The sequence below is a fragment of the Stegodyphus dumicola genome, chromosome 8 (assembly GCF_044657685.1).
Source record: "Stegodyphus dumicola isolate Sdum_Otavi_A_Nest chromosome 8, ASM4465768v1".
NCBI classification, from domain to species: Eukaryota; Metazoa; Arthropoda; class Arachnida; order Araneae; family Eresidae; genus Stegodyphus; species Stegodyphus dumicola.
In genome coordinates, this window is record NC_140775.1 from 131,130,602 (window position 1) to 131,147,808 (window position 17,207).

Consider the following 17,207-nt stretch of genomic DNA (forward strand, 5'->3'; position numbering starts at 1 on the left):
GAAACAAGGAAAGCTTATGATTTTATACTATGCCCAAATCCCCTCCCCCACTTACAGGCACATTTTGAGAGCATTTGGACTAACACCACATTGTACTAAAAATATTTAAAAACAGCATATTTTTAGAATTTCCGATAGACAATCTCCTGTGGTAGAGATAATTTTTTTTCTCCCCCCCCCCCCGTACAGTGTTGCCACTGCTCACTTTGAAATTGTTCAAAATACGAAACAGACAATAAAACAAATTCCAAATTCAGGCTTCCAGGTGCCCACGTTCAGGTGCAGGACTATGTTATTCAAATTTGATGACTCTAGGTACTGTTGTTTTCTCACAGTGCGAGTAACATACATACATCCATGTAGATTCTTCATTATTTAGTTTCTTTAAATATAATACAGAATAATAATATTTGCTGGCGACAATTTGAAAATATATTTGGACATTTAAAGTGATCTGCAAAATGCCATTTTGAGACTACTAGCCCTTCTGGGATAAAAACAGTGACAACTCGTTCAAAAATAAGCTAATCTGTATAAAATTCAATTATGTTGTCAAATAAGAAGAGCTGAGTAAAATTACAGCATGCAAATTAGGGCCCTGCAATCGAAATACATCATCTGAGAGAAACATAAAACCGCATGTTTTAAAGCATGATTCCAAATTTCGCTGTGATACTGAGATAAGAAATCTGGGATAGCAAATTTGTAACAATGACCTCTGAGCATCATTTGGCCAAAGAACTGCAATGGAGAGCTATTGGGAGAATAAACGCAGGACAAAGTCAGACAGATTTGACCAGATAGCTACATGTGAGTCCTCCTGTGGTTCACAGACTTTGGCAACAATTTCTAACCACAGATTTGGCAAATAGGAGATTCAGTCAACCACTACAATTAGCGCCGATGACCGATATTTGTTGCTATGCACATAAAGGAATAGAACCTCAAATCCGACTCAACTGAGATCCTCCCTTGCTGCAGCCACTGGATGGTTGGTGTCGACATCAATCATGCGTAGAAAGCTTCCCAAAGGAAGTCTGTACACAAGGCGACCAGCCATATGTGCGCCACTCTCGTTACCTCATAAAACGGAATGTTTGCATACGGAGGAGGCAGTATCTCTTTGGGTGGACACACAGACCTCCATGTCTTTCCACATTGGAACCATGAATGCTCAGTATGTGTTCATTTATGCCGGGGCAATACGTGATAATTTCCTGCCACAGGACGACAACTCTAGACTGCACAGGGCTCACATAATGGATGATTATCTTCAGCAGCATATAATTCAGCCTGTGGAGTGGCCAGTTTCATCACAGGACCTGAATACTATCGAGCATGTTTGGGATGCTTTAGGGAGATGTATAGCTGCTCTCAATCCTCCTCTTCAGACTCTTGCTACACTTACTACTTCTTTGCAAAAGCAAGCTTCCTATGGAACTGGCTCTCATTTGAATTGAAAGACTGTATAATTGACAGCATCGCACCTCACTGTATGTGTTGTATTGCTTCTAGGGAAGATCATACTCCATATTGAAATTCATTTTCCTACACCAAAACGACACATCCGCTTTGTTCATTTTATATATATGTAAATTTCTATAACACCATAATTGTTTGATAATTTATTTTCATGTTATTTTATACCTTATTATGTAATGTATACTGTGGGCGAGTTCCATTAAATTCTATATGTAACATTTTGAAAATTATTTTATTATTTTCCTTAATTTATGATAACCAGTGAATGTACACACTATATAAAAAATATATACACTATTAGAGAATTTTTTAAGACAAATTTAAGACAATAATTTTTTTAGTCTGTCTTTCTATATACACTGACTACCAATAAGTATTTGGACACCTATGCAAATGACGATATCTGCGGTCCTAAGGTACGTCACGGACTTCGCCGGTATATATCATGTAGGAAACAGCATCGGCTTTGGTCGCATGCAAGACGCCTCGCAGTTCGGAGCTCTCTGATTTCGAGAAAGGTATAATTATCGGGTATCACAAATGTGGCCGATCCTTAAGGGTCATATCTAGCAATCTGAAGTACCCAAAATCGACAGTGGCCTATGTGATTAAGAAGTGGAAGGTGAGCGGTGATTGTCGGAATGTGCCCCGAGTCGGCAGACCGACGAGTGCTGTCCAGAGAAATTCGGAAGAAGCGCATCCAACCGATGACCCTCATCCGCGAGGAGTTTCAACAGGCATTCGGGAGTATTGTTTCAATGAATACCATCCGTAAGGAAGCACATCTGCTTGGTTTTCATGGTGGTGCTGCTGCCCATAAGCCTTTGATCACAAAGTCCAACCGCGCTGCTCGGTTAATGTGGTGCAAAGCACATCGAAATTGAACCGTAGATCAGCGGAAACGGGTTCTTTGGAGTGACGAATCAAGGTTCACCCTTTACCGTTCGGATGGCAGGGTCTGGCATCTACCTGGAGAACGTCTCCTGCCAGAATGCATTGTGCCAACAGTCAAGTTCGGCGGAGGTGGAATTATGGTCTGGGGGTGTTTTTCCTAGTATGGGCTGGGACCCTTGGTCCCCATTCATGGTAAGCTCAACTCCGATGCCTACTGCACTATTTTGGATGACAATGTGCTTCCTACGTTGTGGCAGTTTTACGGGTTGAACCCCTGTTACTTTCAGGACGACAATGCCAGTTGTCATGTTTCGACGTTAACCAAGACTTTATATGGTGCCAATGGAGTTCATCGAATGGACTGGCCTACCCAGAGTCCAGACCTGAACCCTATCGAGAACCTCTGGGACGAGTTGCATCACCGAATTCAGGGGTGCACTACCCGTGCAAAATCGGTGAAGGAACTTCTATGTCCACTAGCTGTCATACAAAGACTTGTGGAAAATATGCCCTGGAGGGTCCACGCTGTAATTACCTCTCGTGGAGACTCTACCAACTATTGATTTTGAATAAAGTTAGTTTTCCTTTTCTATCACCAGGTGTCCAAATACTTATTGGTAGTCAGTGTATATACGAGGCGTATTCGGAAACTAAGTACCGTTTTGAAAAAAAAAATAGTAAAACAATTTTTTCGAATCCAATTTTATTTTTACATGAAAATACATGTCTTAAACTATTTTTCAACATAGTTTCCGCCAATGATCAAACACTTGTCATAGCGGGTGACCCGTTTTTGTATACCATCGTCAAAGAAACTTCCCGCCAGTTTCGATAACCACGACTCCACACTTTTCGGTGAATGAGTGTGTCTCCACTCCATCGATTGTTGTTTCGATTCTGGTGTGAAATGACACACCCCAGTTTCATCACCTGTCACAATTTAGTTTAAAAAGTTTTCTCCCTCATCACTGTACCGCGTGAGAAATGTCAGGGCTCTACCAAGTCGCTTTGTTTTGTGAACATCAGTGAGCATTTTTGGAACCCATCGGAAACACAGTTTGCGATAATTCGAGCGGTCAGACACAATTTCGAACAAAACAGTACGTGAAATTTGTGGAAATGCCTCTGAAAGAGTTGTCATTGTGAAGCGTCTGTTCTCATGAATTGCTTCATCAACTTTCCTTACCAAATCATCGGTGACAACAGAAGGCCGACAACTCCGAGCCTCGGCGTGGACATTTGTTCGACCTGCATTAAACATTCTTACCCACTTTCTCACCATTTCATCACTTATCGCGTATTCACCGTAAACCTGTGTCACTTGACGATAAATTTCGGCCGGTTTAACATTCCTCGCGTTCAAAAATTTAATCACGGCACGAATCTCACAGTCAGCGGGAGAACTAATTGTCTTAAACATTTTGAATGTGCACAGCAAACTGAAAACACAACATAGAGCAACCAAAATGGCGACAATTGAAAGTCAGTGAACAAGAAAGACTAGTGCGCATGCGCGGGACGCCTACCACGGCGCGGCGACGGCGCTAGAATGAAACGGTACTTAGTTTCCGAATACGCTACGTACATAGATTTATGAAACACACATAATATCCAAAAACTAGGAGAGAATAAAAACAAAGAATTTCAGAAACTCTGCTACCTTCGCACTTCTCTTTGTTCCATATTTATCATAAATAAGCTGCTCAGATGTTATAGTGGTTAGTGAAGCCTGATTATGATACCGCAGCACCTGGATTCGAATCCCGGAGAAGGCATAGATGTAAAATTGTCTGTCCCTTCATAGGAGGTAGCGGTGGCAACTTATTAGGTGCTTCTGCAATAAAATGGCCACCACTTCTGTCCTTAGTAGTGGCTAATGCCATTATAGGGGGAAAAAATCATAAATAATACTGAAACACTTGGTTGGAAGATGGCAGTTTTGACCGTGGTAACAAAAACTACAACTGAATTAAATAAAAACTTATAAAGCTGCAGCTAGTTTTTTTTTTTTTTTTTTTTTTTTTTTTTTTTTTTTTTTAATTCTAGGAAGGCTCTTATTAATACTTTTTTTAATACTTTTATTTTAAAAGAAGTACTTATGTTTTAGAACCTTTGAAAATTTCAAATCTCTTCATATCAGATACATTTTTGGATGTTAGAATTTGGAAGTCCCATAAAAAAATAAAATTACATGTATCACAATAAAATTAAGAAAATGAACTTTTAACATAAAATGCTGAAAAACTGTATCTAAATGAAAATACTAAAAATGATGTGGTAGATTTTTCATTGTAAATAATTTTAACTACTAATCAACCCTAAAATCCTTTTTTAAGATTAAACAAAATCTATCTCTATAAGAGGAGGAGATACATCATTTATAAAAGACTAGGCCGAAGATTTCTGTAGTAAGCTTAATTCCCTTGCAAGTATTTGTTTGCAGCAAGGGAAGTGTAATTAATGAATAAATAAATAAAATAAAATTTAGAGAAACCTATACAAAAGCAAGAAAAATAGAGTGATATACTGTATCATAATTTTTAAACTATGTAATGACTATGAAAGAAACAATGCATTTGTTTTTGTTTCAGATTATAGCATACTTTTTAATGGAAAAAACTGCCTAAATATCTTTTTATCACCCTTATTTCAAAAAGGAAGCATGGTTTATTTTATATTATGAAAAAAAGTTCAAAACTGTTGTAACCAATACATTTTCAGATGTTGAAATTTTAAAATCAAGGACATCAAATAGGCAAAAAAATCAAAAGATTTAGAAGACACTAAAAAAAATCAGAAATGAAGTTAAAATTTGACACAAATTTCATTTAAAATGTTTGTTCTTGCTCTAGCTTATGATGCAAACAGTAAAATTCTGAGATTAATTTGCTCATTAAATGAAGCTATGTGAAAACAAATATTTCGATATTTAAAAAAAATTATGAATTTTGAAACATCAGCTTGCTGTTGTCTTGTCCAAAAGTTACTGCAAAAAGGTCAAATAGGGACAAAAGTATCTAAAAACAGCCCTAGCGACGTCGACGAAGAATATAGAAACTGGAAATACGGGGGACAAAATCAATTGCGAAGAGCCTAGCCAGTGTGGCAGGACAGTCAAAGATGAGTGCTGGAGAATGTTGTATAATGTAACTAATGCACAACTAAATGGTAAAGCAGTCCTATATACAAAATTTCAACATTCTGAGACTACTCGTTTTTGAGTTATGCGAGATAGCTACAGACACGATTGAAAAAAACCTCTTCTGAATCCATTTTAAATCGGTTTTATAATTCGTTTGGGGGAAGAGAGTGCTTTATTCTATCCTTATGTACAGATGTCACGCAAAAACATCATTAAATTGCATTCAATAGTGGTCAAAATGGATATTTTCATTGAAATGTGATACCCAAAATTTTTCCTGATTAAAACATTTCCTTTACTTCATAGAGGGAAGTAAAAATAATAGAAAAATTACATAAATTGCTGCATAAGTTTATCTGCAGCAAAAAAACTGCTTTCTTAATTACTTGCATTACCATACTTACCTCGCATAGTAGAAGACTGAATGCTGTCAGTTATGATTTTTGCTGCTACTGAGAACTTGTAGATGTGTTGCTCTGGCATTTTCATAAACTCTGTTAGTTTTTTTCGGAACTGTTTATTTTTCTTTTTACCATGAATTTCTCAATAGTGATGTAAAACTTTCTTTACCATTTTTCAAACTAAATTTAGACCCATGGCTTCCAAATAAGCAAAAAGTTTAATTCTACAAAGCATTCTTTCTATACTTCTTTTTTATTCTAATTCAATCACATTTTTCTCTATTTCTTTTTATTATAATTCAATCAACTCCTTGTTCGTAAGTTTTTCTAGACTCTTGGTCTAATATAAGTTCAAAATCTTCATTCACACATGAGAAAAAGATCTTCCGTGACAGTAACAGGGTTCGTACACATTTCTGCACACGGAAATTAAGTACTTTTAAGGACCATTCATAAAAAAATTAAGGACCTGTGAGCAAATGGGAACTGAATAAATTCAATTAAAATATTATAGCTATGCCTTTACTTCACTTTTTAATACCTTCCTAAAAATAAAAGAGATCCATAAGTAGGATGCATTATTTTTAAACATAGCTTAATTAACATAATTATTAATGTGTTTGAGAATAAAATAAATATTATCAAATTTATCAAGTATCATTAAATATTTTACACTTAAATAACTAGACATATTTTGACATTTTAGTTACATTTTACTAACAGCTTTTTTATTTTTAATGTTTCATTTTGTCACATACTTGTTCAATCTAGGGGTTTAGTTAATAGTAAGTATGTTTTATGTCACGCAACATATGTTAAAATGAGCATATATGTTAAAATCATACATATGTTAAAATCATAATCAGCATGGTTCATAACAAAAGACTGCTGTTGTCACCGCTCCTGCTTGCCTAGAGAGAGACCTGCTAATCAGAACAAACCTAAAGGCCTGATGTAGGCACAGTTAGTAAGTTTTGAAAGTTAGCTGAGCTCTGTCTGATGCAGTTAGTGTCATAGCTTCATGTAGAGTTCCAGGGATTGTAACTCAGTTAATATACGTTAAGGTTCTATTAAGCCACTAAAGCACTAGAGGTGATAAGCCGTTTTTCATTATTTTAAGTTTCACTATATGCGAAGAATAAGTTTTAGGTGAATTTTTATATTTTTGTGTTTTACCTTGTGACCACTATAAAGGTTAAAGAAAGGCAATAACTAACTTTAATACGCAAAGATAATTTTTAAGGGTAACTTAGTTATAAGTAATTAAATTATTATATTAGATAACCTTAGTCATATGGATTTACATGGACACTATCAAATTAAATTTATTTTTTAATAATATTTGTTAAAAAACCCTATTAATATCATAATCTAATAAAATTTCAGTGTAAAATACATGCAATTTACGACATTGAATTTTAAACAATGTTAGGATAATTACACATTAAACATTTATATTTTATAGCAACAAAACTCAACAAAATAATTATGCGTCTTTTTAATTTGAAGCCCTGCCCAGACATTTTGGCTAATTTATATTGATGTCCTCCTTAAGCATCTTTTCTAACAATTAGAAATTTGTCTCAATACGCAAAACAATGTTCTCATTCGTTTCTGCCTGTTTTATCTCCTAACTGTCAACCTCTCCCCAATGTACTACCTATGAGGGTTTACTTCTTCTGGTAAAAGTTAAGTAGTCCACCCTCCCCGACAGACGTGAAACAAATTATGGCTATGTCTGAAAGTAACTATTTGTCAGTGAATCGCCAAAAATATTGATGCAAAATGCTAATTCACAATTAGAATGACAGTCATAAAAACAGACAGAAAATTCAGATTATTAAAATTAAGGACCTTCTGCCAATTTTGGCCGAAATTAAGGACTTTTAAGGACCAAAAATCGATTCCAAAAAACTTAAGGACTTTTAAAGACTCTTAAGGACCGTACGAACCCTGAGTAACAACATTTTCCTGAATTGTCTGAAGATCATTCTCAACATCAAAATATCCAAATTTATTTAGAAAACACTTAATAATAGCAGTTTCCAAAGCAGTAGCAAGATTTTTAATGCACTTCAAAACGTCACACTGTTTCCAGATATCATACAACGAAAGCTGAGAGTCTGTATCAGTTGCTGTAACAACCTGACCAAAAGCAACGCATTGATAATTTGCCTTAAGTGTAACAATGCAATCTTGATCCATATGCTGGATTGATAGAGCTATATTTAAGGACAAGAAAACAATATTCACATCGGGCTAAGAATAAGAATACAATAAGAAGCTTAAATTTAAAGCTTCTTATTTAAAAAAAAACTTAGAACATAAAGGCATGTTCTTATGCTAACAAAATCAATTACAGCTTGTGGTGATGTAATTAAACAAGAAGAGTCAAATTCACACTAAAAATATGGACTAGTGGTCAAAGACAAGTGGTCAATTGTAATTTCAATTTAATCTGGTTCAATAACTCATATATCGTCATAATAAACTCAAATGTCAGCAGTTGCAAAATGGAAATTATCAGAGCTGATAGGAACTAATACAGGGAGCAAGCGGAGGTCAGAAACACACTCTGGTCTTACACTCCAAAAACCTCAGTTTAAAAACTGTCTTAGTGATTTGCATTCTGGTGAGGAAATAGGAATGGGAAATTATAGTAAAGGCTGAAATTGTTAACAACTGGTTAATTTACATAATAATAATTACATATCTCTGAAGAATAACTTTTTTTCTCTTTTTATATTTAGTTCATTTCTTCAACACGTTTCCTTTTCATTATATGAAATACATATGGTAAGGTCCGGTCACAGAGCTGGTGAGGCATCAATTTTAGAATTTAGTAACACACCGAGCAACAAAATCTAGAAATGGCAAAACTTTTAGAATTTAGATCAGGCATTGGAAGCAGAATTTAGGATCCACAGAGACTGCATCAGGTGTCAAAAACCCTAGCGCCAGCCCTGTGTATGATGCATTAAGACATATTAGATGAATCTTTTGAATTGCCAGTTTCCAATTTTTTTATTAATAACAAAATTTCTTTCTATAATGCCTGTCCATATGATAAGATTAGAAGCATTTTTGATATTTTCCATATTGTGTCTTGTGAAAAGTAGAGAAAAAGAAAACTGATGCATATTCTGAGAAATGGGAAAAAACTCTTACCATGAAAAAATTAAAAAGACGTTTCTAATTAATTACATAGCTATTTTGCTTTTGCTAAAAACTGTTTCGTAAATTGTGCTTTATAGCACAATTCAGATTCAAAACATTGTATAATATGTGGCCAAAATGGAACTTTATAATGTGACAGTGAAAAATACAAATGCTTTATTTTAATGTTATTTCTTAAATATAATTCCAATACATTGCCATTATTTTAATGAGATTTATCAGTGTTACAATGTTCTAAAAAAAAAAAGTCGCCAAAAATTTCTCAGAGTTCGGAATTAAAAATTTTCCATAGAAACCAATCTTAAAATCGCCAAAATGTTGATAAGTCACCAAATTTAGAACCATTTAATAAAAGAATTCACATCCACAAAAGCGGAAAGTTGTTTGAGAGCTCTTCATTACAAAAAATGAAATAATTTCAAAATTCTTATGTTTCACTTCTTGTTCAGAAACTCGAGTATCCCAACAGTTATATTACAAATTATAATCCATGAACCCATTCAAAAAATAACCATATTTGTCAGTGAATCGCCAAAAATATTGCTGCAAAATGCTAATTCACAATTAGAATGGCAGTCATAAAAACAGACAGAAAATTCAGATTATTAAAATTAAGGACCTTCTGCCAATTTTGGCCGAAATTAAGGACTTTTAAGGACCAAAAATCGATTCCAAAAAACTTAAGGACTTTTAAAGACTCTTAAGGACCGTACGAACCCTGAGTAACAACATTTTCCTGAATTGTCTGAAGATCATTCTCAACATCAAAATATCCAAATTTATTTAGAAAACACTTAATAATAGCAGTTTCCAAAGCAGTAGCAAGATTTTTAATGCACTTCAAAACGTCACACTGTTTCCAGATATCATACAACGAAAGCTGAGAGTCTGTATCAGTTGCTGTAACAACCTGACCAAAAGCAACGCATTGATAATTTGCCTTAAGTGTAACAATGCAATCTTGATCCATATGCTGGATTGATAGAGCTATATTTAAGGACAAGAAAACAATATTCACATCGGGATTTAAATCTTCTATATATAAAGGATGGCCAAGTGCATTATCCAGTATTAATAAAATTCTGTAAAGAACTTCATTCTCCCAGCACTATTCCCATGCTTGTGGAATGAAATTATTCAAAAACCAGTCTTCAACTAGAGGTAGCTGTGTCACCTATGCCTGGAGTGAAAATAAACTGGTAGAGTTTGCTAATTAACATTTTTTAATGCTTTTTGGTTTTTCAAATGACAAATTACAAGTGGCTTTAAAACCAATGGTACTAGCACCAAGAAGAAGAGTTAATCTACCCTTAGAAGCTAAATCTTGACATACTGTTTGCTTCTTTATAAATGCAGGTTCTAGCGCACATGTGACAAACCAGTTTCATCAACATTGAAAATGTGTTCAGTTTTATAGTTGCCATTAACAATTATGCTTGCATGTTCTACAAATTTAAGTGCTTCTTCTGTACTTAAACTAGCTGCCTCATATGTTTTATGAATATTACACAACTGAAATCTCTTATTGAAGCATTTGAACCAATCTATGCTAGCTAAAATTTTGGTTATATTTGTCACCAGCATGAAAAATTTTGGTTATAATTGTTACCAGCATGATCATTAAAGTTTTGATAAATTCGCATGATTTTGTTTGAACAGAAATCAGTGATAAAAGTATTCATTTTTACAATTAGTCAGTAATTTTACTTATTTAATAATTCTTCAGTTTTGTGAATTGGTCTGGTTCACAATTTAGTAATAACAGTCAATTGTATAGAAGCAGATCCTTGAATAGCATTGCAAATTCCTTTTTTGTCCTTCAAAATCTTCAACAATATGGAATGAGACAGCTTCAAATTACACACAATCACAATAATTTTCTTCCCACCCTCATGTTGCTTAATCATTTTGTTTCACATCTAAATTAATTATCTTTCTTTCTTTTTTAGCTCATTAATTGCTAGGTGACATTAAATTTTCTTCTTGGAGCCTTTTCATAGATTAATAATTAACGAAAACTGATGCACATGCAATAAATGAATGGCACGGTGGAGTGGAACAATAATTACAAACAACATATGGTCCTGCCAAATCCAATAGACATCCCAATTTCAAATCTCTAGCTCTGATACTTAATTTGAATTTTTTTGTAATAAGATTATTGGTAGCATGGGCTCTTACAAAAATGGTCATCAAATTGATCAAAATTAAATCAAATAGGTCGTAAGTTGATGACCACCAGTATTTTAATGTAGCTTTTCCCTTTCTTTATTTCCTAAAATAAGTTGATCCTCATATGGCAAGTTGATATCAGAAACCTTTTCAAAATGTATATTCATGGTAAGTCAATTAATCTCTGTTCAATGACAAAAATTAATTTTATCTTTTTTCTAAAACATTATTTTTTATTTTTAAAACATTATTTTTACAGCTAATTTGATTCTTCATGTTTTTACAAAGTTCGTTAACTTACCTTAATTAATGCCAATTAGCATGTTCTAGCACGTAATTTAAATTTTCTTCCTTACTAGCATTAAAGATTATGATTTTTCTTTCTATTCCTAGGAGATAATATAATTATTGTTTTTATAAATAAATATTATTTTTCTCTGCAGCTTTAGTATATGGTCTACTGGAAAGTTCTGTTCGTTTTTGGAATAAAACAAATTACAAATTTTTCTTACTGTCATTAAACTTTATTAAAATAATATAAATGCCATTATTATTAATGACTTCTTGCTAGCGTGAGGACAATTTGTATACCCCATTTTACAAAAATGATGTAACTTTTGATGCAAAAAATTGAGCTGGTGCTTGCTTGATATCTACTTCATTTTTGAATTTTTTGCCCTTCAAAAAATTTTGTAAGGACAAAAACAAGTGATAGTCAGAGGGTGCTAAGTCTGGGGAATATGGTGCATGTGACAGAATTTCCCAACCTAGTCCTGCAATTTTGTGACAAGTCTCCAAAGCACAAAGCAGCATGTGGCCTGGCATGATCATCATGCAACACGATGTCCTTCCTGTTGAAAATTGACAGTCTCTTTTCTTGGACTGTTGTCTTTAAATTGTCTAATTGCTGACAGTACTTCTCCAAATTGAGCTTTTTGTTCTGTTTTAAAAGCTCATAATGTATTGGTCCTCGAATGCCATATCATATACACAGCATTTTCCTTATTCAGGGTTAAATTTCATTTAGAGGTGGAAGGTCAAGGTTTTCTGGGTTCACAATATGTTTCCAACTATACACCTTAGAATTATTTTAGATGTAGACTCGTTCCTTAGAATCAATACATATCACTTCGAACCTCAATATAAGGAACTTTTAAAAATGAAATCGCAATTTCATTTATCTCATTAACAAATTTAAATTGCAATACTTGTGTATTGTTTTTAAAATTTTAGAAAAATTTATCTTGACTCGGCAAGCTTTTTTTTTCTTCTGATTTTTGGCCCGCGACCGAAAATGTTTGCCCATCCCTGCCCTAGGCTAATATAAGTACAAAAAATTACTATATTTGTTAACCCTAAAACCCATCTTTTTCCCCATATAAATGCCAGTTAAAACATAATGAGTTTTCCAATTTAGAATCTTTTTTACCTTGCCCTATAAAAAAAAACCTTAAAAATGCTCCAACATTAATACTTGTGGAACTAGCTTTAACAAATCTGTTCAGATTTTTGCATTTGCTGAGGATATTGACATAGTCGCACGCACTCTCGGGTGACTTAGAGAGGCTTTTACATCTCTAGAGGCTGCAGCCAGCAAAATACGTCTAGCAATCAACGAAAATAAAACTAAATACAGCCATGTGGTAATAACAGCACTCCCTATTTTGAAATCGGGAATTACAAATTTGAAACTGTGACCAAATTTAAATATTTAGGATCAGAAGTTAATACTCTCAGTGATTTAATGCCCGTGATCCGTACCGATGCTAACCAATGTTTTTTCGGTCTCAAAAAATACTTGAAGTCTAACTTCACTAGCAGAAAAACGAAGATTTTAATTTACAAAAGCTTAATCAGACCCATTCTTACATACTCTGCTAAGACCTGGGCAATGACAGAAAAAGCTAAAAGTATGATTTCTGTCTTTGAGAGAAAACTTTTGAGAAGTATTTTTGGCGGCATAAAATGTAACAATACCTGGAGAAGAAGAACTAACTCTGAACTCTATAAATCCTTTAAAGAAACAGATATAGTAAAATATATAAGGATTTATAGAATTAAATGGGCAGGACACCTGTGCAGAATGGATGAAAATCGAGTAACTAAAAAGATCTTGGCCAGACCATTCGTTACCCGAAAAATACGGAGACCTAAACTTAGGTGGCTCGACTGTTTGGAAACAGACTTAAGAATTTTAAAAATAACCAACTGGATGTCCATGGCCAGGGATAGAAGAGCTTGGAATTTGATTCTGAGGAAGCAAGGGCCCATCCTGGGCTGCCTTCACATTGAAGAAGAACAACCCTTTTAGAATCATAGATTTTCCCATATCACAATCAAAGTAATATAATTTTCTAAATTACCAGCTTTAACCAAACCAATATACCTACTGCTGTTAATAGGTATTTACAATTACAATGGTTAACAGGTATCTACAATCTCAAGTATTCAGAAATATTTATTGGATATTGTTTAGCATCTTGTTTTGCTTATTTAACCTCTTTTCTCAAATCAAGCCTCTTTTTTCTGTTGGTGATATAGAATTTAGCAAATGTGTCTTAGAATCATAGAAATACAGTAGTAGAGGGAATAGTTGTACAATAAAAACACACAAACTGAGAAAAGATACAAAACAAATCTCTAGATTAAAAATTCTGGAAATTAGATCACAAATACACAAAAGACAGACTTACAAATATTGTTGAGCGAAATGGAATTACAATTATAATTAAATTGTAATTGCAATTAGACTACAAAAATCCTGCAGTTAAGTGCAACTGCTTCTATTAATTACAATGTAAATGCAATTATGTTGTAATTGTAATTAAAAAGTAACTATGCAAACTAATTACAATGTAACTGCAATTATATTGTAATAACAAAGTTGTTGCATACCTACTTATAATTATAATGTAACAGCAGTTACATAATCTAATTATAATGACAATGCAACTGGAATTACATAATATAAATACAATATAATTGTACTATGGGTATTTACAATTACATAATTAGAAAAGTAACTGCCCTTAACATTTAACATAAACCTTGGAAAACAGTGATCATAATTAAAAATTACAGTAAAACTCAATATATCAAAAAATAGTTAGCCATATTAGACTTCAAGTTCTTAAATAATATAAAGGGATAATCACCGACAAAAGAAATATTAGTATTTTGTATCTGCAATCATCCTGCTTAACATCTGCATGTAATGCAGTTTGCAGTAGCAACATAAGTTACGAACTAGTCTTCTATTAAATACTTCACATATTTAATAGAAAAATTCAAAATATTAGAAATAGAGTTAAAGCAGACAGCATTTACAGGAACTAACTTCAACCATTTTACATAGAAGTAAATATGTTTCACTTAATTAAACAAATATTTTTGTTAACAATGCTTGTAAACAGATTTATGGATTTGAATTATTTGATTTAGCACACAAAGACTGTACATCTACAGAATTGGATACTTTCATGGAAGATCTGTTAATAGGAATTGGTTCTTTTTTACATTACAGAGAAGACAAATCCCGAAAATTTCATTTAACCGCCCTGTTTCAACACAGGCACTAGAAACAGTGCAAAACTATAAGTGCCACTTATTCAACTGAATGGCTGGTCAGTCAACTGAATTGGTTGTGCAATTGAATCCCCAGTCTAAGAGAAAAATAGAAGTTTTCTATACATAATGTGTACCAAGATTTTCAGGAACAATACTGACTGGGACCTAGTTGTTATGCAAAACAAAAATTTTCAATAAATACTTAAAAGGCATTACTTACTTACAGGCAGTATTTATTACTTACAATAAATTTTACAAAAGCATGAAAATACTTGGGCAACTAATTTTTAGCTTACTCTATCCAATACTTTTTAATGCAGAATGTAAAATGAAGTTAAGAACTTACAGATCCTGAAGAATGCATAAAAATTTTTATAAAACAAAGGCTGACTTCAGTGTTTGTTCTTCTGTAATATATATACACCATATTGTATTTTTATTAGATATTTTTTTACCGTTGAATATTAAAATAATTTACTTCAAAAAAATTAGCTGATACGCTCTGCTCTCTTTCCACTTTTTTTCTTTTTAAAACTTTAAAGAAACGACAAAATTTCTAAAATGCATAACAACTATTTCATTCATACATTAAAAAACAAACACATTAAATAAAATTCTAATACGCAGCTAATCCGGAAAAAAGTTAAAATAAAATATAAATAGAAAATATCTGACAGGAAGACTATCGAGAAAGGGGGGGGGGAAAGAACTGGCGAAACAAGTTCTGGTATACGCAGAACTATGGCAACCCTACGCCAAGCAGATAAAGAACACTGTTGCCTAGAGACGCTTCACCTTGGGTTAAAATTGATTCCTCCCTCCCTTTCTCCTCTATTTGCTGTTGCCAGGCAACAGTGAAGGCAAATTTTCTGCTCCCAGGCAAGTACCCGAACAGAGACTGGTCTCTCAAACTCACTCAGCAAGAGAGGGAAAGAGACCTTTCGCCGGAAGCGACGCAGTTGTTATTTCACATTTCAACAAAGAGCCAATCAAATGCGCGGAATAGGCTAATGCTGAAAAAACAAGCACATAGAACTGGATTTCTCATGTGCAGCTGTTAAGTTCTGCTCAGACGTTAACTGTAAAAGGAAGATTGAAAATTTAACAAAATAACAATGTTACCTGTTAAATGAAAAAGAATGATAAAACACTTTTATGTTAACACCATGTAACGAAAACGTAAATTCAGATAACGAATATCACTAAATCACTCGTCGTAAATGGCAAAGAGTTTTCTCACATAAAAATATAACCAGAATATTTTATTTATAAATTGATTTCTTTCTGTTGGCAGGAGAAGCAAAATCAGATAAATTGTACATAATTTTATTACATTAATTTGACATTAAAATCAGTAAAGGATGCAATAAAATGCATTATAAAAAGTTGAGATTACATTTTTTCAACTTTCGTCAAATACAATTTATAAAAAAAAGACTTCATATTTTTATGATTAAAAATATTAGCACATTATTGATAATTTTAAATACTTTTTTTTTCTTTTCTTTGTCTTCATGTATAATTTTTTGAAATTGACAACAGAGGAAAATATAAAATTTTCAATACATTTTTTTTAAAAGAGGGAAGATATCCAAGATAACTGTTGTACATTTATATCAAAAGGAAGCACACAGCCATAAATTTAGCTCTATTACGAACTTTTTTAAAGACACTAATTTAATTAATCAGTTTTCATTCAGGAATACAAATGAATATAAGACATGTAAAAAAAATAAAACTCTATTAAATATAAAAGTACTAAATATGCTTGTAAAGCAGTTCCAACCTATCTATTATTTGCTATTTCAATTATTTTTTAATACTACAAGCAAATGAAGAATTAAAATAATTCAGGCATATATTGCCACTAATATTACAGCATATTCTGTATAATGAATGATAACATTTAAACTCATAATGATTCATCTAACCAATGTTTCCTTTTTAAAATAATAACTAATACCTCTTAATAATTTAAAAATTGCTTTATCATCTGATATTAACTGTTAAAATGTCTGCTTATCAGTACTTATCATAAAATATTGTTCTCTGTCTATAGAATTTTAAATTATAAAATATTCATTCATTTCCTCATAAAATATTCATTAATTTCCTCCTCAAATATAAACAATATCTAATCAATTTACACCATCTAAAGTTACATCATCACTTTGCCAAACACTTTCGCAGATATATATAATCATGATACTTCGCTAAAATTTCATTTCTAAGTATTTGAATTACTTTTTTGAAGTGAAATGCAGCTGAAACTCCAGCCTTTTCTTTAATTGTTTCACTTATCAACTAATATTTATCATTTGTTATTTATTGTTATCTTCAAAATTTTTCTCAAATCTTTTTTTTCAAGCCCT

General features: G+C 32.8%; 1 protein-coding gene across 6 annotated transcripts in view; it reads right to left on the minus strand.

Annotated features, from left to right (window-relative positions):
* The window catches only part of LOC118194869 (transcription intermediary factor 1-alpha-like), a 219,359-nt gene that overhangs the window by 192,786 nt on the left and 9,366 nt on the right, over nt 1-17,207 (minus strand). Inside the window, exons 1-2 of one of the 6 annotated variants that reach the window (XM_085822437.1) lie at nt 15,182-15,198; nt 5,923-6,464 (exon numbers count right to left, since the gene is read on the minus strand). The exons of 4 other annotated variants lie outside the window; for them this stretch is intronic. In XM_085822437.1, coding sequence (XP_085678563.1) covers nt 5,923-6,007 — 85 coding nt within the window. In that variant the 5' untranslated portion in view covers nt 6,008-6,464; nt 15,182-15,198. Of the gene's footprint in view, nt 1-5,922; nt 6,465-15,181; nt 15,320-17,207 lie in introns of those variants that run through there. One more of the 6 variants, XM_085822439.1, reaches the window with a different exon arrangement.